We start from the raw sequence: 27,750 nt of genomic DNA on the forward strand, positions 1-27,750 counted from the left end.
TACTGCATACAACAAAGGACCTTTCCAACATTGCTAGGGTAATACTGCCCTTTAATAAACTTTATTTGAAATGCTTTCCTAATGCATATGTCACAAACATCCTTTCCATGAGTATACGTTACTTGTTACTTTTACTTTTTTTACAAGTTACTTTTAATTCAGAGCAATCTAGAATCAGCATAAACACAGCTAAAATGGCTGTTGGCATGGGAAGATAATTGGTTTGATATTTAACTTTGTGTAAACAAAAAATTCATCCAGTCTTTCATTCGAAAATCTTGAAACTTGCAGCTAAATGCTTTTACTTAATCTAATAAAAAGCAAAGGTCAACTCTCCCGTCATTTCTTTATTCCTATATTTCCTTCTCACAGTATACTAGTAGGTCAGCAATGTGGAGGAGGAATTGTGGCTTTTTATATAGTGCCAAAAATTGTATTAGGCACTTCACAGGCAAACAAAAAAGACATGGTGCCTTCCCCAGGAATCTTACAATGTCAGTTTTAGACACAATGCAATGAGTGACAGCAGTAAACAGCGAGATTAGGTAGGGGAAAAGGAAACCTTTCCTAATCCAGGTCTCTCGCTAAAGGTTCTTTTTAAACATTTCCATGCCAAAAAGCATCTGGCAATGTGTAATCAGTTTTTCAACCACAGAACATAAAGCTAGAGTCAAAGATAAGAACAAAATGGCACCATTTTAAGCCTGGAAAGAAAGTATGTGATTTTATCATGTCTCTAACGGCAGAGATTGCAACAATTAGGTCTTGTCTACACTTAATATAGATCGACTTACAGCGGTGGCTGATGTCCACACTGCCCTCCTTGTGTTGGAGGAGTGCGTCCTCACCAGGAGCACTTCCACTGACCTAAGGGACAATGTGGAGAAATGAGAGCCTAGTCTCTCAGTTCCCTGCTTGGAGCACAGGCTCCTGGGATCCCTGTGGGCTGCGCCCCAAAAGCGGGAACTTTTCCCCTCCCTTTCCCTGCTGAGAGCCAGGGGAACCCGCCGGGGACTTCTTCCCTCCCCTGTCCCTGCCAGGAACCATGCAGGGTTTCTCCCTTCCTGCTCTCCTCCTGAAAAAGGCAGCCATGTCAATTTCACAGCACAGCCGTGTAATTGACAAGGCTGCCCCCCTGGGTAGCAGGTGGAGAAAGCACCTGGACTTCTGGCCCTGGCTCCCAGCTGAGAGCGGGAACCAGTCGCCCGGGCTTGGGCTTTCGCAGTGAAATTGACAAGACAGCCTGCTGTCAATGTAAGGGGACGCACTGTGTACATTGACACTGCGTCATCCTAGCTATGCTGACAAAAGCCCTAGACCTCTCATTGAGGTGGTTTTATTTTGTCTATAAAACAGGGCAGTTTTATTGGCCGGGGATTGATTGCAGTGTGAACACTACCTCTGTTTTGTCGACCAGAGCTGACTTTGGTTGATAAAACTCTCTAGTGGAGACCAGGCCTTAGCAGAGTATTAAGAGGAATTATAGACTACTGATGGACAAACATAAAAGGAAATTCAGAGATTCAGATCTGTCTATCTCTGGTATTTTCATGGCTCCTATCACTGTGATATCTAAACCCCTAAAATTCTGGAAGCTTATTATAACATAATTGAATCTTTGGAGGTAACTTCCCCTTTACATCCCATCTTTTTCTTTGTATCATTTTCCTTTCTTCCCCCTAATTCAACTAGAGCGTTTTCTCTTCTGATAAGAACACTGACATTGCCATACCAGAGCAAACTAATAGTCCATGTGTCTGATATCCCATATTTCTAAGTGGCTTATGCAGTTGCTAAAACAGAGGAAGGCATAATATGAACATAGTGCATCTAATTGTGCAGTACCTGACCCCCACTATCTCCTATTCCTGTAGTCTAACCAGATGTCCTTCATTTCTCTCTTCAGCAGCACTTTGCGCTCTTGCTTATTTCTCTTGGCTTCAGCCTAACAACACTTCCATCCTTTTACACAGACACACACTCTCCTCAATCTCTAATGCTGTTTTCTCCTGTCCCTTCCAATAAAAACTGTTTTTTCTCAGAACTCATGGTATCCTGAATCTATTGCAGGGCTGAGCAAGTCTGGTAATCTATGAAGGGCCAACTGCTGTCTTCAAATCCCACACGTTACACAACTTCCCCTAAGTCAGTTATATAATGCATTGTGAGACACCTCTAACATGAAAGATGCCTAAGAGGAGGTGTGATTTGAAGATGGCACCCATTCCAAAAGAGACGGACTTGCACCCCACTGAGGATGCAGAATAACAGGAAAATTAGAGAGAACTGGGATTGATCTGAACTTTGTTCAGGTTTAAGAGTGGGACAGGAAAGAAAAACCTCAGGGAAATACAAGAAATTTAAATCTGGAATAGGGATCACCGAGGCAGCAGATTATGTTCTGAGAAATGAGAAGGGAGCATAGGAGGTTCAAAATACAAAAAGAGGCTGTTGCATTTCCAAAATGGTGGGCACATAATCCCTATATTCATTTTTTAAAGTGCTTTGGAACCCTTCTGAATGAAAGACACTCTGTAAACATATGAGCAAGACATGCCAATGAAGAAGTTTCTTTAAAAACATCTTGATTAAGGAAATGGATTGTACAAGTATGTACGGTGTTTCTGATCAAGAGTAACTTAATTTTAGTCATTTTCATTTTCACTGTATATTTCTGTTGCTTAACAAATGTTGTTGAATATACATTTTACATATAAGCTTTTCTGCTTGCAAGCCAAAATAATACATTTTAAATTTGCTGTTTCCTCTAAGACATTATTGCTGTTATTTGTTTTCTCAGGCTGAAGCTGCCCACGAAGAGGAAGATACCACGGTAAATGAAGATGACCTTTCTGGGTCTACAAATGAACTCCCAGCAGCATTTGAATGCAGTGATAGCCTTAGCCTGGATATGACAGAGACTGAAGAAAAGGGGGACAGACTGTTAGAGCAGTTTGCTCTTGCAAGGTACTGGTATATTCTGTAAGGTATAAAGCTCTTCTACAGCATAGACCAAAGATGTAGCCATGTAATTAATTTCTTAATATATTGTCATGAAGCATATATCCGCAGTAGCTATAGTGACTGTAACTGGAATAAAACTCATTGGAATTGAGGACTGTGGAAAGAACAACTCAGAAGAATATCTATCTGCTCAACCACATTTATTAACACTTGAAAAATAGGGCAAGACATTTCTCATAGCAGAAATTGTATAAGATTTGTACATCCATCTGTACAGTTACATTGATCCGTGTGTATAGTATATTTCACAAAAAATACCTGTGTTAAGAGAATGTTATGATTTGCATGATTAAATACTCATCCATGCAAGGCTTGTATCTCATGAAGAGGTGCCAGGGTGTCATAACTCTCACCTTTGCATTCCTCCAATCCTGTGCCTGCTGTGTGCAGGGATGGCTCCTCAGCATACATTGGGACAACTTGAGGTTCTGTTACATATACCCTGCAGCCTTTCTGAGCCCACTGTTTCCCACAGTTCTGCTACACCGGGGCTGCTCACTGCTCTCCTCTCTCTACAGCTTCCAGCGACAGTTCAAAGCTGCAGCATGGCTTGTGCTGGCTATGCCCCTTTCTCCCACTTGCTGCCAGATCTTCTGCCTCTTTGGCAGCAGATAGTGACAGTTCACTTCATTCCCATCCCTTTTCTTTCAACTTTATTGTTCTATCTGTTTTTCGAGCAGTTTGAGCATTTTTTGTTTGTTTGTTTCAAGCCTCCTCCTGGTCCAGGGTCTGAGCCATGCATGATGGTCACAGCCACCCGGAGCCTCCACTGTAGCATCTTCCTGCCACGCTCCTATGCCCCTTCTCAGGCATGGTAGAGTAGCCACACAAGCACAAGGCAAAATCCAAGTGGTGCTCTATATGCAAGGCAGTACTCTCAAGCTCAGCAAAAAAACAAATTATGTCCAGTCCATTCCCAGCCAGCTGACCCTATCTCTGCTAGGGCATAGGGCACTGAGCTACGCAGGCATGTTGGGTCCCCTAGCACTCAAAAACCAGGACTTCACCAGGAAAGAACCCAGCCTGAACAGACAGAGGCTCTAAGGACAAGAAGGACTTCATCCAGCCTAGCCAGGGGGTAAGTCTTGGGGTAAAATATAAACAATAAGATACGAACCCTACCAGAATACCATTTCCCCCACAAGTGTTGAACTAGGTCTTAGATTCCCTGGGGAGAGATGCTGGGCTCATAAATAGCCCCCCACCCTCCCAATCTGAAACAGGGAACACCAGTAATGAGACTCGATCTCCCACCCAGTGGGAGTGGGACTCCAATGGGAAACACTCCAAGAGAAAACTTTAGAAGGCTTCAGGCTCTGCATAAAGCAAGCTAGGTGAGACCACGTTCTGGCCATTCTTGGGCAGCCATGCCTATGAAGGCTGCCAATAAGTAAAAAGTCCAGAATGAGCAAAAAGGGAAAGAAAAAATACAAAAAATCCAGAAGACACTCAACTGCCACCTTCTCTACCAAGGAATGAGCACTCCCAGGCTCTGAATCTGAGCAGGATTTGGAGAAAATGGAACCAAAAAAGAATGCCCCCCCAAAAAGTTTGAGGCCATATGCAAAGGATGATGTCTGCTATGTCTGCTACAGATCCAACCTGAAGAGGTTCATGAGGACAAGCCTCAGAGTAAATACCTCCCTTCAGAATCCTCCATTGAGGCTGCAATTCCCCTGTACTACTTCTTCAAGGATGTGATTAGAGAGGAGTGGGGAAAAAACAACCCGACAGGGTAAGCACATTCACATAGATATGACTCTTACAAGCTACACAAGCCAAAAAAATCTGTCACTGAGGTTCCAAAAGGATACTGCAGTAGCATCCTTAGCAGGAATATGTTTATTCTGACTGAAGGGGAATTCTTTCGTAAGGACCACACAGATAGGAACGTGGAGACCACACCACTTTAGAAGGAATTCAGGGCATTCTTAGCCTGTCTCAGAGCATCTCTCAAGTTACATGCTTTGCAAGAGCTTCACTGTCCTGGATGAAAGACTTCAGGGCCCTCAAGGACAGGGGTCACATTGACTTCTGCTCTGTTCTCAAGAAAATTTCCCTGGCAACAGCATTTGTGGCTGTTGCTTCTATGGGTGCAATGATGTTTTTAGCCAGCGCTGTGGCATCCAGCTCAGTGACGAGGCATTATGTCTAGCTTCATCCTTGGAAGGTAGACACACTAAGCAAGTCTTGTGTTCCGCTAAGTTCTTTGGAGAAAAATTAGATTAGGAGCATTTTCTGCCACAATCTGAATAGAAGCAATCCCTCCCTTTTCCATTGAGTATTTTCAGGAGGGAGTACAAACATGCATTGAGGCAGAGGTGCATCCATCTTCCTCGCTGAAGTACCAGAGGAAGCGTAGCAGATACACCAAGGGAAAGCCCTGGAGCCAGAGTTCAAGCAAAAAGCCCATAGGTGGACTGGAAGCCCTCAAAAGCACATAGTGAAAACAAGCAGATATGCCTCTGCCCAGAACTGAATCTAGGAGGCAGAATTTCACATCTCAGAAAAATTGTATGTATCAACCACAGATAAGTGGTGAGGGAACAGTAGGTCAGGGATACTCCTTCCCCACTCCTCCTTCATCCAGTCCCCCATCTCCACTGATCCCATCAAGCACAAATCAATCTGTAATGATATCTCTCATCCCCTGGACGTAAGAGCTACAGAAGGAGTTCCCTCAGAAGAAAAGTTCTCAGGGTTCTTCTTCATCATTTAAAAGCATACAGGGGGGAATCAGAGCTATTCTAAATATCGAAAGGTTCAACAAATAGATGACAAAAACAAAATTCCTGATGAAGACCCTAGTTTCTATGGTGACATTCCTGTGTCACATGGATCTCCTAACCTCAGTGGATTTGGCAGATGATTGTCTTCAAATCCCCATCCACGTGTTCCACCACCGACTTCTGAGATTTGCATATGGCACAAAGCTATACCAGTACCAAATCTTCCCATTTGGTCTCTCATCACCCTCAAGGGTCTTTACAAAGATGCTGGTGGTCATAGCCAGTCACAATAGACTCATCTATACCCCTGTCTGGATGACATTCTAATGAGAACTCCAAACCAGGCTACAGCATACAATGCAAACGCTGGACCTCCTGCAAGCCCATGGCTTTGTGATAAAACCTCAAGAAAAGTTCCTTGATCCCATCAATAAGGATAACCCACCTGGGAGTAGACATAGATACCTCACTGGCGAAGATCTACCTGTCACTCAACAGGCTCCAGAAGATCCAGGAGCTCATCTCTGTCCTCCACAAGTGCACCAAACAAACCATAACTCAGTGCTTCCAGCTACTGACCTCCTGGTGTCATGCATAGGGGTCCACATGTGGTAATAAGGCCTCCTATATGCATTCCCACCCTTTCCTTAAAGGGAATGTAATCCAAAAGATAAAGTGGGACCAAATGGAAGTGATCATGATAGCTCCGTACTGACCAAGGAGATTCGGCAATCTGATAGAGCTGAAACTGGAATCAACATGACAGTTGCCACCCAGACCAGACACTCTTTTCCAAGGCCCTTTTCTTCACCCAAACCATCTTCAATTGACAGCCTGATTGTTGGAAGAAAAGCATTAATTAGGGTTTGCTTGCATCCAGGAGAGTATCCATGATAAAAACCTGTTCCTCCATTTGGACCAAGTTCAGCCTTTGATGCCAGGAGATCAATGCTAATTCAAGAGATCTTGGAAATCTAGCTAATCCTAGACTTCCTTCAAGAAGATGTGGATAAAGGTCATCAGCCCAGCACCATAGCACACCAGGTTTTGGCTATTAGTGGAGTTCTATTTGCAGGATCCTCGTGCTCTTTGGAACAGAATCCCCAGCTAGCCAGATTTCTCAGAGCAATCAGATTCTCAGGGGAGCACGGGGACTGTTCTCTCCATCTACACACACCATTCCACAGGGGGAATGCCCAGGTGGGAGTATTTTAGCACTTCCTACAGGAAGTAGTGGTCAGAACATTCCCCTATTGCACCATGTTCTTCCAGGAAGAATTCTTCCTCCCTGTGATTGAATTTCCCTGAGAGCTCCCCTTGGGACAATGGATCTCCACCCTTCACCCGTCACAGCAGAAAAACCCATTCAAAACTTACCACATGTGTACAAAGTGCAGTTTTCCATAGATCATAATCAATTATATCAAAAACCAATTTTCCCTGAAAGCAAAAAGCACTTCTCCTCAACTGAATCTATTTCCCTGCCAAATTCTCACTTTCTTCCTCCAACCTCATGGACCGTAAAGCTACCCAGAACAAATCTGTGGGGAAAAAAGAACAATGAGGAAAGTGTGTTTATTTTTACTGTCCTGCTACTCAAAAACAGCTATACAATATTTTCTCAAACTTTCCAAAATGTTCACTTTTGAGCAGAAACCAAATATGGAAAATTTCAGCCCAGTAAGTGATAGTTTCAGAAAGTTCTGTGCAACTGAAAATAGGGATTAGAATGGAAACACTTCTGTAACCTTAACTATATATAGAGGCCTGCTTTAATATATTGTAGATAATTGCATATGTTGCTAAGCCAACGTTTTCTTATACCAGAATTGTGTGCTGTGGATGCTTAAACTCAACCTTTTAAATGTATTCAATACATGAAAAGAAAAAGAAAGTTAAAATTAAAATAAATTGAGATTAAGAATTGAAAAAACGCATACTTGTAAAACGTATTTTTAAGAAAAAAATTGTGTGTAGGAATATTGATTTAGAGGTATTGAGTTATAATCTCACATTTCACCAGTCTCAAGCAGTAATAGAAAAGATTCTAGTTATGATAGGAAGATATTGTAATGCAGTGATTCTCAATCTGCAGCCCTTGGGCAGCCTAAAGACCACCAATCAGCTGAGGTGCATCCTCAGGGCAATGGTGTCACCATCCTCAGGGCAATACAGATATTACAGTAGACACTATTTAGTAGCAATATGTGGGTGCCCTTTTACTATGTTGCTCCTAAGCAGCTATTGCTGTTATGGGGAGTGTCAACAATTCCCAGTAGGGAAAGTGTTCCCAGGGAAAATGTTGCTTGAAAGTGGCCATTGCTCTTACTAGGTGTTGCTGCAAACAAGCATCTACTATATATATATTATGTGGATGCGGCCCACATAACGCACAGAGGGCTGCGTATGCGGCCCACAATGGCAAATAGATTGAGAACCACAGTGTAGTGGTATTCAGATTACATCAATTGACTGCAGCATGCTGAGACAATAAACATTTTTTCTACGGCCTCTTTTGGGTGTATTTTCATTATAGTTAGATGTTTATTTTCTCTTCTCCTCCAGTTTTGGTGAAGGTGACAGAAATGCCTCCCCTCCTCCCTCACCGTTCTTTTCTGCCATACTTGCTGCATTTCAGCCAGCTGCATGTGATGATGCAGAAGAAGCCTGGCGTAGTCATATAAACCAGCTCATGTGTGATTCTGATGGGTCCTGTGCAGTTTATACATTTCATGTGTTCTCCTCTCTGTTTAAGGTAAGAAAATAGATTTGGAACTTAATACCTTCAGGTGAGCACATTGACCACCCCCGCCCTCTCCCCCCCAGTACATTATTAAATAATAGTAATAGTGAATTATTACTTAGTATGTTGTTATAACCTCATGTATTTTGTGGTTACTTGGCTGCAAAATTTGCCACAGAATATATTCTCTGCTGCTTAAATGTGATCTAAGATCACAATTTTCCTTTAAAATATTATGTATCTAGACCTGAAGATAACCTTAGAAAAAAGTGTAAAGTCATAATATTTTCATCTTGAGTCTACAGACAGCCTGAAACAATAGCTGTGAAAGATGTTAAATGTACCATTTATCTGAAAGGGCAACTAACTCTGAAACCTAAAGATGGCTATTTAAATAACTAACACTGTTAACTCTTTTACTGCTGATAATTTTAATAGAAACATCCAGCTAATGTTCTTATCCCAAAATTCCTAAGTGCCTTCCACATTTCCCCCATGCAAGAGTTCCTACCATCCCTGCCCAGCTACTAAAACCTTCTGCTTCCCTCTGGCAACTTTTATGTGTTGTCAGTTGAAAATCACCATAACAAAAATTAAAAATGTGGGGACAGCATAAAGTACTTTGAATTTAATATCAAACTAGATATCACCGCAGCTGCTCTGACTGATTATTTATTTTAATATCTCATTCATTGCACAGTTTGATTTTTTTTTTTTAAATGGAGATATTGCACGATTTCTATTCTGCTGCTTCAGTATGCCACAGAATCCAGGGACCTTTATGCACAATTTAGGTCCAGTTGGCCACAGAGTACATGGGGCCTTGATCACTATTCACAGTGCCAAGGTGCCCATAGTTAGGTGTCAGTCATCCCTCCCCCACTGGGTCAGAGAGAGGCCGCCCCGCCTCACTATGTCACTGTTTCTTAACAAGGGGAACTTAGCCAATAGGCCATTGGGGAGCTCTGGGCCTCAGGCAGGGCAGAGCAACTATGCAATTTATAGCTGCGGCACTCAGGCGAGGCAAGGTGAGTGCACTGTCTGTAGCACTTGGCCCTCAGGTAGGGCAGGGCAAGTACACAGTCTAGAGCCCCTATCCCTCAGGCAGGGCAGGGCAAGCAAGTACACAGTCTATAGCCCAGGACCCAAGCAGAGTAGAGCAAGGGAGCAGTCTATAGCCCAGTTACCTTGGCAACTAGAGCGTTGGGCAGCTTAGTGATTCTCAGCTGGTTGCTTCCCAAATTTCCTGCTTCTGGCCACATGACCAGAAGCCAGAAGTTCGGGTAGTGACTGGCCGAAAGCTGCCTGACGGTCCGAGGCAGCTTATGCAGAGCGTCGGCAGCAGAAGCAACAGATTGGGTGGTCCTAGCTTTGCCCCTGCATGGTGGGCCGGACAGAAATGTTAGATGGGCCAGATCCGGCCTGCGGGCTATATTTTGACCACCCCTGAATTAGAGGGACTACTGGTCTGATCCAGCATGTCAGTTCCTGTTGAATGGTAGGATTACAAGAAATCCAGATTTGAGAATAGTCATTCCAGGAGCTTGTGAATTCTGACGCAGCAGGGAGATGGTACTCCTTTCTACAGGGAGGTTGAATATGTACACCTCCTACTGGTTGAAATATAGTATTATCATGTAGGTGCCCCCTTTGCCGGCTGAGGTATCATATGAATAAATGTTGTCTTCATGAATAACTGTAAAGGAGCAGTTTGTTGGAAGGAGAAGGAATGAAGGAGTAAGGACACTTAGTCTTAACAGATTTGATTAATCTAAAATTCAAATGCTTTGGGAGGTTGTCACCACAAAATAAAATAAACACATGAAAACACACTGTCTGTTTTGCTTTCCAGTAATATGTTTTGTTATAGCTTCAGGATCTTTTCCTTTACGTGATTAACAATTTCAGTTTACTCTGTGATGCACATAGAAGAAAAGAAAGGTTTTCAGTCACCTCAAGTCGATTCTTATCAAAAAGCTATGTGATTCAAAGTAATGCTAACCCAAGTAATGATGAAATGCACACCGCATGCTCACTTATCTATTATTTATACTTTGTTTAAATAATTTCCTGGTGATATCTGTGTATTCTGTTACCATTTCTTTGCTAGGAAAAAAAATACTTTTAAAAACAAAATAAAAATATTGAGTGAAATTGGAGTTGATGACAGTTGGGAACAAATAGCACTGGTTTCAGCCAGTTCATAGCAGAAGTAGATGCTGTTCAAGCATCCCTCCACAGTTCAAATAATGTGTCATGTTTCAGACCTACACTCCCTGTACTGCATTTCCAGTTCCACTTCAGAGTCTCCCCTGTATATAGGCTGTCAATCAGGCTGACTCAAGTGGAGATTGTTGTAATGTGGACAAATGAGAAATAATGTAGGAGACCATGAAATTCATTTCTTTTAAACATTTTTTTATTGCAACCTCATCCACATCTATAGAGATGACAGAATAGTGAATTTGCCCTCTGCATTATCATGTTCATAAACATCTGGCTGATATATCCTAAAGCTAAATGTATGTTTAAAAATGACCACATTTTAAAAAAATGTATTGACTTGACTATATTCTGTGAAAGATAAAATTGTGCTGCGAAATGAACAAGATTGTAATACTTAAAAATATAGGACCAGATGCTGCCCACTCTGGTCGAGCAAAGGGAATGGAATCTAGCCCTATATTCCCTGCTAATGATTCCCCTGGCATGGTGGGGAGTTGTTATCAAGCATACAACTGTCACTGGCTCATCCTATGCCACCATCCCTTTTAGCCACCAGTGCAGAGGGTGGGGAGCAAGCATGGCTGGAACGTTGTGTGCACTGGCCATCTGCCAATGACAAACATCCCTTGGGGACTATTGCCAGCTGGCATACTCTGTACCAGAGCTGGGCAGAGAATCAAGGAGCTATAATCATCTCTCTGACAGCCCTTCATCTCTGCTACACGGAGGAGAAACCCAGCACAATGGAGTATCTTTACCAGACCAGTAGTCCATCTAATTTTGTATCCTGTCTCTGATAATAACCAGTATCAGGTGCTTCAGAGTAAGATTCAGGAATGGACAATTATGGAATACATTTGTCCATAGGGGAGATTTCTCTCTGACCATGGCTGATTTGTCCCCCAAGGCATGAGGGTTTATACATCCCTTTTTAAATTGCTTTTCCTATCTTTAGATGGTCTAATTATCCATACATGGTCTCATTTTTTTAATGTGAATCCTACTGAGCTTTTGGCCTCAGAAGTATATTGTGGCAGTGATATCTGAATAATTATTTCAATTCTTGAAAGGCTTAAACTATCTTTTTATTACTACTATTATTATTTATTAAATGAAAGTCATTTAAAAGAAGTTACAGGAGCAGCATGCTCCTTGAAGATGAAGACTTTGTACTCTTTTAGGTGCTGTACCTACTCATATATAAAAAAAATCTGTATGAACAATAGTTTCCAGATGCAATTTGATACTGTTGGAGCCTTCCCAAGCAGCAGAGTGTTCAAGCAAGGAGTGCTTTCTCTGCAGAGTGGAAACAAAAGCAGAGAAACCTCTTTCATGAGTTTTTATGCTACTGTTTGGTAGTAGGATTGTCGCTAGATTGTTTGATTGGCCTCTTGATATTGGATCCTAACAAAATAATGCCTGCAGAGAATTCATGTATTGATCAACACTGCTGACCAGCAGGAATAATAAAAAGTTACATGTGGGTACATAGTTTACAAAGAGTGAATCATCCTCACAAACAAGAACATGGTACTTCAGCAGCAGTTTGTAATTCCATTGCTAAATGTGAATTCTGTGGCCAATTCCACAGTTGCCCATCTGGAGAAATTTGTGAGCAATGTGACCAGTGTAATAATAATTGTTACTGTTATCCTTGGGCAAACATTCATTTCCTCCCCTGCGGATGGTTTCTTTTGCACTTGCTGTAATTGTATGAAGAAGGAATGTATGCAGAGTGTTTACAAAGGAAAGAAGTTTGTACTTGAGCAATGAATGTGATAAGAACTATTTTGTTTCACAGAATATTCAGAAAAGGTTCTGCTTCCTAACTTGTGATGCTGCCAGTTACCTTGGTGACAACCTGCGAGGAATAGGCTCAAAGTTTGTGAGCTCTTCTCAGATGCTAACTTCCTGTTCAGAATGCCCCACTCTTTTCGTAGATGCTGAAACTGTGAGTATATTCCTATAGAAATAATAATTAGCATATCCAATGTGTATCATGTGTAAAGGAAGCTAGGCTGGCAAAAGTTTTGGGAGATTCTTGTTTAAGTTGTCTAGTATTTTGAAGACAGATGTTGGGGCTTTGGAGGGACCATCTGATTATCCCACTTTTGGTCCGCTGAAGAATATAGTTATCAAGGGGGAACTGCCCACTTGGATTCCTACCCATACTCCTCCTGATTATAGTGATTTTTCTCCATTGTCAACCAAACTTCCATTGCTTTTTCATACCCTTTTATTAGAGGTTAATAATGTTGGAAAACCGTTCTTTAAATGCGATGTGTTCAGGAATCTGTGTCTCAAGATTAACAAAGGATACAATTGCCTGTAAGGCCTGATCTAAAGGTTTTATCAATATATCTGTTGATTAGGGGTGTGATTTATGTTTTAACAATATATTTATATCAGTAGAAGCCCTAGTGTGGACGCAGTTATACCAGTATAAAAGTGAGTTGTATTGGTGTAGTTATTCCCCTTCTTGTACAGGATAGCTATGATGGTATAAAGCACCTTTATGCCAATATAACTGCATCCACACTAGCAGGATTGTACCATTTTAACTATAATGTATAGTTAAAGAGGCACAGCTTTCTAATGTAGACAAGACCATAGACCACAGGTTCAGCTCATTAGTTGTAAACTATTTACAGTGACAGGAGAATGAGGGTGACCAAACTTGGAAGAAGTTCAGCTTCATCTGTTGACCACCCAGTTCATCTAAGTATATCCAAAACCTGACCTCCTAGTGAGCTGATGTTGATGATGTTGCAATATGATGACACAATGATTGGCAGTGCAAACATCTATTGAACCTGACTCAGAATGTTCTTGGGTTGGCAGGCTTAGATTTCTACTCAAACTATTTGCACAGTCTTATTGAAGAACACTGGGAACATTCAGCTTCTTTTGTTGGAAGTGATTGTTTTCTTCAGTCAAAATTATGCTTATAGTAAGGATGCAAGTTTGTAGTTTGGAGAGACTGTACAGTAGAATCTCACTAGTTCACACTTTAGTGAAACTCAAATCCATATATTCACAGTTTGCATTATGTTTTGGATTTTTAATAATAATAACAATTAGGGGGTTATAAATTTTGTTGCTTCTGTAGGCCAAGGACATTCCACATACCAAAGAACTACTTGCATTCCTCCATTTCCCCATCCCACCCTCAAGCTTTCTAAGTGCCACTCTCCCATTCCCTTCTTTTTCATGGACTCCTTGCACACACCCTATGCCAAGGTCTCTGCATGCTTTCCCATTGTTCCCCTCTCCCCTTCCCTGTGTCAGAGTTCACCACTCTTCTCTCCTGTGTTCCCCTTTTCCTCCTTCTGCCCATACTAGGATCCCCTATTCTCCCCCCATGCCAGGGGTCTGTGTGTGCTCCCCATTCCCCCACACCAAGGTCAGGTGCAGCATTCAAAGTTATTGTATTACACCCAAACAGAGAAATGCCATCAAGTTGACTAAGGCCTCTCAAGCTTGGCCAATAATACTTAGCTCGTATATAGAACTTTTCATCTGTAGATCTCAAAGCGCTTTACAAAGGATATCAGTATCATTATCCCCCTTTTATAGTTAGGAAAACTGAGGGATTTGCCCACAGTCACCCAGAAGACTAGTGGAAGAGTCAAAAATGGAACCCATATCTCCTGAGTCCCAGCCCAGTGCGCTCTCCTATTTTCACTAAGGGTATATGTATACTGCACAGTTAATCAAGGAGATTGGTGCCCAGGTTTGATCACCTAGGTTACCTAGCCTGAGTGCAAGCAGCTCTGTTTCTGCACCTGACCATGTGCCTCTGGGGCATATTCCATTATTCTTTGTGCTGAGAAGCTCTAGGTTTCTTTCTCAGTCAATTGAGGGAGAACTTGTCTGTCCTTGGGGGAAATTGTAGTAAGGGTATTGAATGACTGTCAGCACTTGAGTGATTTAGGGATTTTCTAGACATACAGCACTCCAGTAGTGCAGTTGCACCACTGCAGCATGTCTGGTGAAGTCACTTCATGCCGACAGGAGAAAGCTCTCCCATTGCATAATAAAACAACCTCTGTGAGCAGCTCTCCTGCCAACGTGACGATGTCCACACCGGCACTTATGTCAGTGTAACTAATGTCACTCGAGAGGAAAGGGGGGAAGATGTATTCACACCCCTCAGTGACATAAGTTATGCCGACATAAGCTGTACTGTAGACATAAGCTGCATCGTTACTACAAAGTGTGTGGGTTCCTGCCCAGGTTATAATCTGCAGCCTGATAAACTAGCCCAGTCTAAAAGCACCTCCAAACCCAAGTCAGTGGATTTTTTTGTATGGATGGTAGGCTAGAACCCATGTTAGATCCCAGGTTAACTGTGCAATGTAGACATACTCTCAGGTGGAAACTGAGGTTCTATAGATATGTTGGGAAGAGCAGAGATACTGCTATTTGGAAAGCACCTTGTTATACACATTGACGCCATCAACACAGTGGCTTACTATGAAGCAAGGCTGCTGCTCTGGACAGGGCAAAGTTGATGGAGTTACTCCTGTATTTCTGTTGGAGAAAGGGGTGAAGAAGTCAGCAGGTGGCTTTTGAAGAGGCCATTAGATTTTAGTGGGGCAGGCTTTCAGAATGGCCAACCTCTTGCTGCTTTGTTGTTCAGTAGGTGGGAAAAACCACTCTTGGGAAAGCCAGCAGTGCATGTGCGTTCCCTCAGCTGCCCTAAATGCCTCAGTGATTGAAGTTGACAAGCAGCCAGCATTGTGTGCATTGCCATGTTGGCATAGAACACTTTGTGCCATTTAAGTCATCTCTTTCTCTTCTAGCTCTATATTTGAAAGAGAAGAGGAGGGGGCAAAGCTGGCTCTAGGCATGTTGAGGCATCAGACATCACTATATGCTCAGCAGCTTCATTTGAGTTCACTGTAGTATGAGTTGTACAATAGAGACTGGCTTTAGGAAATAAGACAACCTTTCCAATTTTTTGTGACTTTGTCCATCTTTTATCAATTAGCCATAGGTAGATGTTCCATGGTGGCATCTGACTCACTGCTGTGGCCTTGGAAACATTACTAATTTCTGTGCATCCTGTTTCTCTTATGTGTAAAAATGTGTATACTGTTACTTACCTCACAGGAGAGCTGTGAAGGTTAAATAGTTAATATTTGTACCGCACTTTATTTATGTATTTGTTTGGGAAGGTCAGATTTGCTATCTGTAGCATTTTGAGCTGAAGCCCAGAGTACAAGTGGGTTTACTGAGGTTTTAGTGGTAAGAGCTAATGTGCCTGTCTCAGCTCCAGAAGTCACTGAACATGCCCTGGAGATGGAATCAAGGTCTGAACATCAAAAGAAAGAGCAAGTTTACTCCAGGAACTCTTACTGGCTGCCAGAACTGTTAACACGATGGGTTGTCTAAAGACTTGTTGTTTGGGGTTTGTTTTCTCCATTTTAATTCCAGCTAGAGCAGGAACGTGTACATCCAGCACTGTTAGTAAAGTATCAGCATAGGATTGAGACTGGCAGTGGGTAAACTTTAAAGTGCCTTTTTGCAGAGCATGCCATAGCTTCTGCTTTACTGATATATTTCTTCTTTTATAGTAAAATTTACTGGCCCAATTTTTATTTTAATGTTTCCAGCTTCTCTCTTGTGGACTTCTTGAAAAGCTAAAATTCAGTGTTCTAGAACTACAGGAATATTTGGATACATACAACAACAGGAAAGAAGCAACTCTCTCAGTAAGCGGGATTTCTGTTTTATTGCCCTCTGTATTCACACATTAAAATGTGTTGTTATTGCATGTTTTGATCTCAAATCTGTTTAAATTAATAATAGTATAACATTTTGTAGGTCAATATTGTATCTAGAATTTGGATCCATAAATGTCTTCTCTCTCTTTTTTTTGAATATATGGTAATTGATACAACAAGAATTAAAAGAATGGCTCTTATATAGCTTAATTTCAAATGTGTGAGCATGTCTAATCTTTCAAGCTCCTCCTCTCTATTAATTAGTAATTAATACATTAATTTGCTTTGTTTATATGGTATAAACACTATTAAAAATCAGAATTATAGCTTTTTAACTGTGCCTACTAATGCAAGTGTGTTGGGCTTTATGACTGACGAGTTTAATTCCAAAACTTGACTTAATATGTTTTCAAGGCATCATTTTGTGTGACTAAAATACTTCGTTACATTTCCTTAAATCTAGTCAGAGCTAATACCTCACTTTTTCCTCTGAACACAGTGGCTTGCAAACTGCAAGGCAACATTTACTGGGGGTTCACGAGATGGAGTTATTACTTGTCAGCCAGGGGACTCTGAAGAAAAGGTAATATGACCAGAGCTGTTTTACTTGCCTGTCAAGTGACATTTATGCATTGTTTCTTGATGACAAAAGAAGCTGGTGCTTTTACCTCCTTGTGTCCCTTTGCAGATCTTGGGCACAATATCAGTTTCTTGCACTCATGAGTCTATTGCCACAGTTGTCACAGGCCTGCCCAAAGTGGGCAGAGAATGCGTAGGGCTATGGCTCTGTCCTCCCACTTTGCACCAGCAAGCAGAGCTGTCCCTGACCAGAGGACATTGCAATGTAGCAGTAGTATCTTTCCTACAGCATAATGTTTCTGAGAGTTCCCTTTTGTGCACTTTATTTCCACACCACCCTCAACATGGCCCGTGGGTGTAGGCTTTTTGCATTTGAGCTTTAATACCTGAAATATTAAGCCTTTCACCTTTAAGTTATTGGTTGAAATCCAAATACTTTACAAAATATTTATCATCAAAGGACTTTTTAGTGGTCTATGAAGTAATCAATGCAGTAGAAAACACTTACGCCAAACCATGATTCATGCATTGCATTTGGAATAAAAGATTCCTGTATATGATGCGCAGTGATTGCCATCAAGAAGTCAACATTTGTCAGCAGTTTGCATAGTCAACAGTGTTCCTGGTTATTTGCTATTTTATCTATATGGAACAATTGTTATCTCAAACACCATTGTCTGGGAAGTGTTGGAAAATGTTTTGTAGTTTTAATGGCAAATACTGTAAATGTACAGGGCAGTGCTAGCGAGTGCAAGACAAGTTAGATGTCTTCATGTCACCGGGGCCTGATGAAATACATCCTAGAATAATACTCAAAGAGTTGACTGAGGAGATATTTGAGCCATGAGTGATCACCTTCAAAAAGTCATGGAAGATGGGGGAGATTCCAAAGTACTGGAAAAGGGCAAATAAACAGGGGAATAAGGACAACCCAGGGAATTACAGACTAGTCAGCTTAACTTCAGTACTTGGAAAGAAAATGAAGCAAATAATTAAGCACTGAATTTGCCAACACCTAGAGGATAATAAGGTGATAAGTAACAGTCAGCTTGGATTTGTCAAGAACAAATCATGTCAAACCAACACGATAGCTTTCTATGACAGGGTAACAAGCCTTATGGATGGGGGGAAGTGGTAAATGTGGTCTATCTTGACTTTAGTAAGGCTTTTGATATTGTCTTGCATGCTCTTCTCATTAAACAGACTAGGGAAATACAACCTACCTGTGACTACTATAAGGTGGGTGCATAACTGGTGGAAAACCGTTTCCAGACAGTAGTATAGTGGTTCACAATGAAGCTGGAAGGGCATATCAATTGGGGTTCCACAGGGATTAGTTTTGTGTCCAGTTCTGTTCTAGATTTTCATCAATGATTTAGATAATGGCATAGAGAGTACACTTATAAAGTTTGCGGACGATACCAAGCTGGGAGGGGTTACAAGTGCTTTGGAGGATAGGATTAAAATTCAAAATGATCTGGACAAGCTGGAGAAATAGTTTGAAGTAAATAGGATGAAATTCAATAAGGACAAATGCAAAGTATTCCACTTAGGAAGCAACAATCAGTTGCACACATACAAAATGGGAAATGACTGCCCAGGAAGGAGTACTGCAGAAAGGGATCTAAGGGTCACAGTGGATCACAAGTTAAAGATGAGTCAGCAGTATAACACAGTTGCAAAAAAAAGCAAACATCATTCTGGGATTGTATTGTAGGTGTGTTGTAAGCAAGACACAAGGAATAATTCTTCCACTCTACTCCGTGCTCATTAGGCCTCAACTGGAATATTGTGTCCAGTTCTGGGCACCACATTGCAGAAAAGATGTGAACAAATTGGAGACAATCCAGAGAAAAGCAATAAAAATGATTAAAAGTCTAGGGAAGATGGAAAAAATTGTGGTTGTTTAGTCTGGAGAAGAGAAAAGTTGAGGGGAGACACGATAACAGTTTTCAAGTACATAAAAGGTTGTTATAAGGAGGAGGGATAAAAACTGTTCTCGTTAACCTCTGAGGATAGGGCAAGAAGCAATGGACTTAAATTGCAGTAAGGGTGGTTTAGGTTGCACATTAGGAAAAACTTCCTAACTGTCAAGATAGTTAAGTACTGGAATAAATTTCCTAGGGAGGTTGTGGAATCTCTGTCATTGGAGATGTTTAAGAGCAGGTTAGACAACACCTGTATGGGATGGTCTAGAAAATACTTAGTCCTGCCTTGAGTGCAGGGGACTGAATTAGAAGACCTCTCAAGGTCCCTTCCAGTCCTACACTTCTATGATTCTGTGAATCTAAGGATTTTGGTCCACAGACCAGATATTCTGACAGGCACATAAGGAAGCACCATGTCCTATTCCAGTCCTCAAAAGATAGAGAGAGAGACAGAAAGAAAAGTAAAGAAGGAGCAGTAGAGAACACACTTAAGAAGCGGCATCTGGAGGCAGAAGAAAGAAGAAATATGACATCCCCTCCTTCCGTATCTTTGTGTATGTAAGAAAGGACAATAACCTTTTCAGAACTACCCACCTGATTTAGCCATATTTTCCTCTAACATGTTTTCTTACTTGTTCAGTATCTCTCCTCTCACATTTTCTCCCTTTTTTCTGGTTTATTTTATTTATTATTTATTATTTTATTCCTTCTCCCCTTTCTTTTTTGATCATCCTTTGTTCCTCTTGATCTTTCTTGCTTCATTTTTTATCTCCTCCTTCGTTCTTCACTTTCTGTTTCCGCTCTCCCTTGCTTTTTGTGTATGTGCATTTGCCAAACACATGGGGAGGGAAAGCAAATTCCAAAGCTAATGCTTTCTCCCCCTGCATTTTGGCTGCCCTGACACTTTAAGCATTAAAGCCTGTGGGGAGGATCAAAAGCAGTGGGAAAGCTGCTAGCATACCTGACAATACTTGGATCACATTTAACAAGGCTAAAGGCCATAGTTTGGCCAGCCCTGATGTAGTCACACAGGGGCATGTTGTGGGTGGGCTGCGTGCAAAGCTAAGAAAAAGACGAATATGGGGAGAGATTCCATATTGCTTTTATAAATACAATTTAAATATGAGATAAAATTTGTCTGGAGGTTTAACGACTAGAATATGCTTAATCGTTGTCTTCCTGCTGTTCTAGAACAGAAACCAAACAGTAGCTTAAAAAGTTGCTGCTGCATTGCTAACTGTACAGCTTCCTCTTCCTCACCAGTTCCTGCTCTCATAATTGCAACCTTCAGTCCCACTTTACGTCATTTTGCTCATTATTTTAAAAGGAAATAAAGCAGTAGGAATAGAGAGAACACTGTGAAAGATACCCAAAGGGGATTAAAATATGAATCGAGTCCATAGAATCTGCATAATATATAAATGGCCTAAGCACATCTTAAAAGATGAATGTCATATTACACTTATGTTGTGTTTGTCTTTAATGAGGTGTTCTCTATTTCAGAGTTAATGTGTGTGTTTTGTGAAGCAAGGGTTAGTATACAAACTACTTATTGGTCAGAATGAAAAGAAATGTTTCCCACTGCTGCAGGAATCCCTATTCTCTTCCCAACAATATTCCCTCAACACAAAATGTATTATTCTTTGGGAGTTCATAGTATGACAGGACTTTTGATCAACTGGTGCATAAGTTTCTCTTACTCATCCCATTCATCTGTCCATATGAAACTGTCCTCCCCAAAAAGCCTTTCTTCTCCAACAGTCTCCATTCTGTATGCTCATCAAAAGTAAAATGGGAAGAAGACTCCAGGGAAGTATGTGCTGAGAAAGTGTCATTGGGAAGGGAAAAGTAATTCCTACAATGGCAAGTAATTTTTTCCATGTCTTTCCTCTGCTCTTTACCCTGAGCATGAAATGATAGTTTCACACAAGCACACAATGAAGAAGATGGGGATATGCCAAAGAATAAATTAATTGTTGGTAAAAAAAGGTCCTCTGTCTTACAAAGTAAGCAATAGGGTAACCTACCTAAACTCTTTAATGCCATTTGAAGGTTATATCCAGGGCCTAGAATACTGCTTGGCACATGAACCCCTCTTCTGGCCTTCAAACAACCCCTCAACCTTGCCAAGCTCATCATCAGAAGCAGGCTTCTCACAGACCGGGACACATCAACATAAAGGAGCACTAGACCTTGCCAGAACAAGTTGCAAACCCTGAAGACATATCTCACTACTAAGATAATCAATAGTCCCCACAACACACTTTTCAAGATTCATGGGTCCTACACATGCTTATCACAACATGTGGCATACCTCATCCAGAGCATCAAATGCCCCAATAACAACTATGCAGTACAACATTTGTCCCAATGAAAACAATAGACCCAGTGCTGAGGAGTGAACTATAACACCTGAACATCATCCATTTGCTGCTGAACGTCCCAGTGGCTGGGGAGAGTTGTGGTATTGTGGGACTCTCCTGTGTCAATGAATGGCTAAGAATAGTATTACCTTTAAAGTGTCTGTCTAGTCTGGAATTACATTAGTGCCTTCAGAATAATGACTGTATAGTGACTCCCATCTCTTTTTAGGACATATAAGTACTTCCTTAAAATCACAAGAAGGCTTACCAGCATCAGACTACTTCTTTGACATCTTTTCACCCTATTTTAATGTCACAAGTTCTGATCTTGTCAAATCTGAAAAACTACCCTTCTCCTGAAAAAAAGATAAATCCAAATTTTGCTGGAGCGCAGTGACTTTATTTTTGATTTCTTAGACCTATTTGAAAAATATGGGTAACAGTCACTGTTTGGAAGAAGGAGCATGTAGAGGTCCTAAATATTTTAAAAATTCAATGTCCCCATATGCAAAGGAGGATACATATTAACTGAGTAGAACAAGCACTTCTTAGAGGTTTTTATCACTTAGGCCTGTCAAACTAATCTCTTAACCTCACACACATGCCCACACCAAGAGTATTTAGCAGTGGGACAGTCTGTATTTCACCTTGGATCCACGGCCCACCAGGGATATTAGTTGGCAGCTCCTTCATGGAGCTGTGAGCATGGGTGTGTACCTGGCACGGTTCACCCCTCATCCTGATACTTGTCCCTTTTGCCGTATGACGGAAACCCTGATGCACATATATCTGGAGTGCACCAGCTTGCAGCCCCTATTCCGGCTCCTCCAGAACCTCCTCCTAAAAGACCTCTTCATCAGTTTCCTCCTCGCCTTGGCCAAGGTGGTCATCTATAACACCAGAGAGAGGATGTTGGCTGAGGAGCTGCTCTGTGACTGTGGGGCCTATTTCTGTTCCTCTGACCAATCACGTATCCAGGCAGAGTTCCTCTGGGCCGCGTCCGTTGACTCCTTAGCTACTTTTAAGGAGCAGTGGTCGCTGTCCGGGGTTCTCTGCTCGGTGTCCCTTGTCCGTTTAGCTCTTTGATCTTCATGCCTGTTCCTGTTTTTTCATTCGTTGTCCCCCGCAATCAGTTGAGTCCCAGGCTCAGTAGCTCCTCCCCTTAGGCTGGGGGAGAGGATTTTAGCCCTGCCTATGTCCCGGAAACCAAATAGTCTAAGAGGGTTAGGATGAGAGACATTTGAATGCTAAAATCATTCTGCCTGAACAATTAAATGACAGAGGAAGGTAAATGAGTTGTCAATCAAAAACTGATTATCCCTCCAAGAAATATTTCTTTTCATGCTGAGGGAGCCAGGATGAGGAATTAAAATCATTATCAGATTCTAGAGCCAAATTGGAGCTGGGCATCATTAACTAGAGGATCTTTGGAATATTTACTTAAAGAATGGTATGTTTTCCTTCAGTGAACAGGGAGGTTTTTTTCTCTTGACTTACTCTGTGCCGCCTCCCTTCCCCATATACACTTTCTTTCTGGAAACAGTGGAGAGAAGGCAGCTTTTCTGAAACATTGGACCATGGAATTCATTCTTTTTTTGGCTGCTTTCCCCCACTTTTAAAAAGTAAATTCCATGGTAAGTTAGGACACACTTATTTACTTAATCGGGTATTTTTAAAAGTTCACATAAAACCTGAAGATGGTGCCAAAATTTGGAAATATATAAGTGAAATGCAAACAAGCTTTGGTAAATGCAAATCAGCGTAGTTCTGAAATTACTGGTACAGTAATCTGTCTTATCTCTTCCTGTTTGATCTTATGTTTAGTTGTACAAGGCTTAATTACATAAACTGCATGGAATTTGACCAATTATGTTAAAGGCTTAAAGTTAACCACCACAAAAGCTAGGACATTTAGAGCTTAGCCTGCCATTCAGTCATTAACTCATCCCATTGTGTAGAGGTAATGCAGGAAACTGGGCAAGCTTACATTCATACATGCTTTAAAATCAAACACAATGGGATGAGGACAGGGCTGAATTCCTTTGCTTTGGCAATGCCAAGAAAGTCCCTTAGCATTAGTTAACATTTTTGTATTTACCTTCTTTGTTTTTTAAATAGTAATATAAAATATTTTAATAACAGTTACAAATGTCCCTTAACATCATGTGAATGTGCACGGCTGACATCACATTGCAGCTGGGCTGTCATGTAGTGTAGGTTTATGTGAGCGTTAAACTGGTGACATGATGGTTTTATATACCTGATATGGCACCTAGACAAAATGTTGAAAGCTGTATTAGAAGTGCATAGACAGATATATTAGAGCAAATGTTAGCTCCTGGGAAAAGGAAGAGAGAGCATCTCTCCTTTTTCAGGGAGGGGACTTTCTTTAAAGTTCAGACTTTAAAATAATTCACAACATAAAAGTTATACACAAAACTTTTTGGTTTTAAAATGCCAAGTTATAAACCTGGAAGCTACAGGGCTTTTAATGGAAATAGTATTTGACATAATAATTTCATATAACACAACATTTTAGCTTCACTTCTGTTAATGATTTGAAACCACTGCATACTTTTGAAAACTTCTGTGCTGTGAACTCTTTGTCCATAATAAAAAAGACCAAACTTAGTCAAATGTAAATTTAAATTCATTTAAAAAATTTTACGCAATAGAAACTTTGGTGGTGTAACTTCCTGGTTTTTAGAAATTCACTGTGGGAGAAATTGGGACTAACAAATCTCAAAATCTAACTGATTTCAGTTAGTTTATAATTTACCATTAGAATTAAAGCTTGGTTTTAATGAGAATGCCGTGCATGCTGTGTGGGTGGTACATTTTTAGCCACTTAGCAAGCTGAGCCAAGCAATGCTAATATTGTTGACAGTTAAGCTATTAAAGAAGGGCTGTGCTTCCTATTGCATGCATTACACTGACACTATACTTTCTTTCCTTTCCTTTTTCCTGTGCCATGCTTGCTGTGTAGCAAATGGAATCTCTTGCAGTAAGTTGAAGTTCTTTCATATTCTTTGTCCATCTAGAGATGGATTAATACTGTTGTTGGTTTTTTTACCTCTTGGCATGTTTTCCCTTTTTCTTTTCATTTATTCCTTAGCAATTTTGATTCAACAACATGTGATTATTAAAATAAGTAACTAAGTCGTGTTTTGTGTCAATTTTCTCTTGAAGCAGAACTCTAAGCTACTCTTACAAATTCTGGCATTGTCACATACCATTTAGAACAGCTGTTTAAATTAATGTTTAACAAGCCAGACTCTAAATTAGAGTGAGTTAATAAGCTAGAATGGAGAGCAGAAGTGATTATTTAAAAATTTATAATTTTTCAATATATCTATATGAAACATTGGAAATACTAACTTTAAATTAGGTTTTAAAATGTTTTCATAATATGCTCATTTGAAAATTTCATCTAATTTGAAATATTGTCCTTTCAATAACTATCCAGGAATAAGAAAAGTAAGCTACATGATAACATAATTAACTGCTGGCTATATCAAGCTTAAATTTAATTCAAATTAATTTAATTTTGCACAATTATGTTAGTTTAATCTAGTAGTCAGTAGGAAAAAACTAAATGTTAAAACTATAGTATTACCAAACCTCAAGGTTATAAAATCGCAAGTTAGCACCCAAAAATCATGAGATTATTTTAAAATGTTATATTTTGTTTTTTGGTCTATGTTTGATTTTTTTTAACTCCCTCCACCTCCCCGCAGTGCATGTGTGACAATTCATGTGGCCCACTCTCCCAAATTTATTGGGTAGAGTGATTTTGTCCCTGCAGTAGGAGTCACCCCATATCTGCTCATGCCCCTTCCCAGCAATTAATTCTGCCTTCCCAATCCTCACATCAGTTCTGCCCCCTTATCAGATCTGCCTGTCACATTAATTCTGCTCATCCCCAATTCTGACCCCTCAAGTTCCCCCTTGAGTTCTGCCCCCACATCGGCCCAGCCTCCATATTAGTTCTGCACCCCACCCCCAAGCCTTATCTCTTCTCCTTCTGTTGCTCCTAAAATGGGAGAGGAGGCAGCTGCAGTAGATTATTCTTCTCCCCTTTGCCTGGTTGGGTGTTGCCAGAAGAGAGCAGGTTGTTCCCAGGAGGGAGTAGAGCTGCCCTAAGCTAATGGGCTTTTTCTTTTCCTTCCTCCCCGCTCTTGTGATAATGGCTCCTGAGGGGACAGGGGAAGCTTCCTTCAGCAGCCCTGGTTGGCCATTCTTCCCCAGGAAGTGAGCAAGTGGGGAATGGAGCCAGTCAGAGGGATTTTCCCTCCAGGCAGTACTGAAATTGGCCAGAGGGCAGGAGCGTCTCATGTCATCGTGAGACTGACTCCAATCCTGGCCAAACTTGTGTGACTTGTGGATATATTGCAAGGGTTGGAAATACTGAGAATATATTTATTATGTCTAATTAAAAAACCACTCTAAATATTTGTATATCCTTAACTTATTGAAGCATCTAAATAAACACTTTAGACAACTTAATTCTATGGCATTTTAAAAGATATCTGTGACTAAATTTTGTACTGATAATCACAATGGCCCGGATTCAGCAAACCACTTAAGTATATGCTTATAGCTAGGCATGTCCTAAGTGTTGTGCAGAATTGCAGTCATTCTTTTTTTCCACTTTGTATAAAATTCTGCTCTAAATCATAAGATCTAGCTTTAATTTAGAAGTGGAAATGTCACCTCATCAAACCCCTGCCTTTGCAGGACACTATGCACAAATAGAGGCTGTCAAATATTAACTGAAACTTAAGGCCTGAAAGAAGCATAAGGCTAATTTCAGAAATCTATTTTAGTAACTGTACACAGAGCATAGCCTCTTATGGCTAGCTAAATAATCTACACTGTTTGGTTACCTTTAGGATTGGATGAATAAAGTTGTAACAACATGACCCTTACTAGAGAGAACTCAGAAGTTGTGATTAAATCAGAACCTTGTTTCTAGCTAATTGCCAGTTACACATTACAGAAATATGCATTTAATCTCTCAGGTGGGAGATGAGGAAGGAGCATTTTGCATTGCTGCCAAGTGATTCTACCATGTGAATCTCAGAATGAGCTCTGTCCAGACCTCTTGTTCTAATAAAGGGTTGACATGATACTGGTTTGGGGTAGAGGTGGTGAAATAAACAGTCTCTCATAAAGCCTTTTGTTAGGTATTTTTTGTTAACGAGTTTCTAAAGCAACAAAAGCAGCCACTGAAATTATGTCTAGGCATGAGTCCTTTTGGTCACTTTTGAAGCTTTAAAAGTTTTGTTTTTTCTTTAAAAAGTCTGTGAGACAAATCATCCCCTACACAAGCCATTCATTCCTGCATAAGAAACAGGAAACTCCTTGAATTTAGATTCATAATATTTCCACCTCATAGTTCAGTCCAGAGCACAGAATTTGGCCCCTGGCCCACCTGTGGAGCTAGCATAGGGTTCAGAACCCCAAAACCCACACTCTTGAGAGATCCACAACTCCTGGTCCATCTGCTCCTCTGGACCTCGTGGCTGCTGTAGACATTCCAAGTTGCCTTGGTATCCCCAATCTCCCTTTGGTGGTAGAGTTGCACAGCATGTTAAGAGAACCATTTTAAGTTAATACTCCTGGGGCAACATTAACTTAAGATGACAGGAATGATACCACAGAGACCAGAACTCCCCTTATCCCTGGAACTTGTTCTCCCCCAGATTACCCGTGGAGTGATTTCATCAAGGTTGAGGAAAACGGGGGATTATGTGGCAAAACCAGCACTTCCTCCCTCCTCTCCCCCCCATATTCTATATCCACATGATTGGATCCACTGCTTTTTGTTCCTTTCCTTTCATAGAAGGGAGCATTTGGCCCAATTGGAGCATCGCCTTGTTATTCTTATTATCACTTATTACCTGTATTATCATAGCACCTAGGAGTCCCAGACATGGGCCAGGATCCCATTGTGGATTTCCTTTCTCTCAGAAGACATCTCTCTGGCCACTTTTGAATTTTAAAAGCATTACAGTAGAACCTCAGAGATATGAACACCTCAGAAATGGAGGTTGTTTGTAGCTCTGAGCAAAACATTATGGTGGTTCTTTCAAAAGTTTACAGCTGGACATTGACTTAATACAGCTTTGAAACTTTACTACACAAAAGAAAAATGCTGCTTTTAACAATCGTAATTTAAATGAAACAAGCACAGAAACAGTTTCCTTACCTTGTCAAATCTTTTTTAAACTTTCCCTTTTTTTTAGTAGTTTATATTTTACACAGTACTGCACAGTATTTGGAGGGCATTGTTTTTGTCTCTGCTGCTGTGCTGCCTGATTCTGTACTTCCTGTTCCAAATGAGGTGTGTGGTTTACCTGTCAGTTCATAATTCTGGTGCTCATACTTCTGAGGTTTTATTATATGTCTATGCAAATTACTGCCCCT

General features: G+C 40.8%; 1 protein-coding gene across 8 annotated transcripts in view; it reads left to right on the forward strand.

The window, feature by feature from the left end:
* The window catches only part of FRY (FRY microtubule binding protein), a 364,004-nt gene that overhangs the window by 331,224 nt on the left and 5,030 nt on the right, over positions 1 to 27,750 (forward strand). For 6 of the 8 annotated variants that reach the window (XM_067562954.1, XM_067562948.1, XM_067562950.1 and 3 more), the window contains 6 exons: positions 2,801 to 2,967; positions 8,319 to 8,508; positions 12,524 to 12,673; positions 16,341 to 16,439; positions 16,951 to 17,034; positions 24,308 to 24,325. In XM_067562954.1, coding sequence (XP_067419055.1) covers positions 2,801 to 2,967; positions 8,319 to 8,508; positions 12,524 to 12,673; positions 16,341 to 16,439; positions 16,951 to 17,034; positions 24,308 to 24,325 — 708 coding nt within the window. The remainder of the gene's footprint in view (positions 1 to 2,800; positions 2,968 to 8,318; positions 8,509 to 12,523; positions 12,674 to 16,340; positions 16,440 to 16,950; positions 17,035 to 24,307; positions 24,326 to 27,750) is intronic. The other 2 variants (XM_067562949.1, XM_067562953.1) reach the window with 1 other exon arrangement.

Source organism: Emydura macquarii, unplaced genomic scaffold, assembly GCF_026122565.2.
Source record: "Emydura macquarii macquarii isolate MOO-44397 ecotype Brisbane River unplaced genomic scaffold, CSIRO-AGI_Emac_v2 contig_2473, whole genome shotgun sequence".
Taxonomy (NCBI): domain Eukaryota; kingdom Metazoa; phylum Chordata; order Testudines; family Chelidae; genus Emydura; species Emydura macquarii.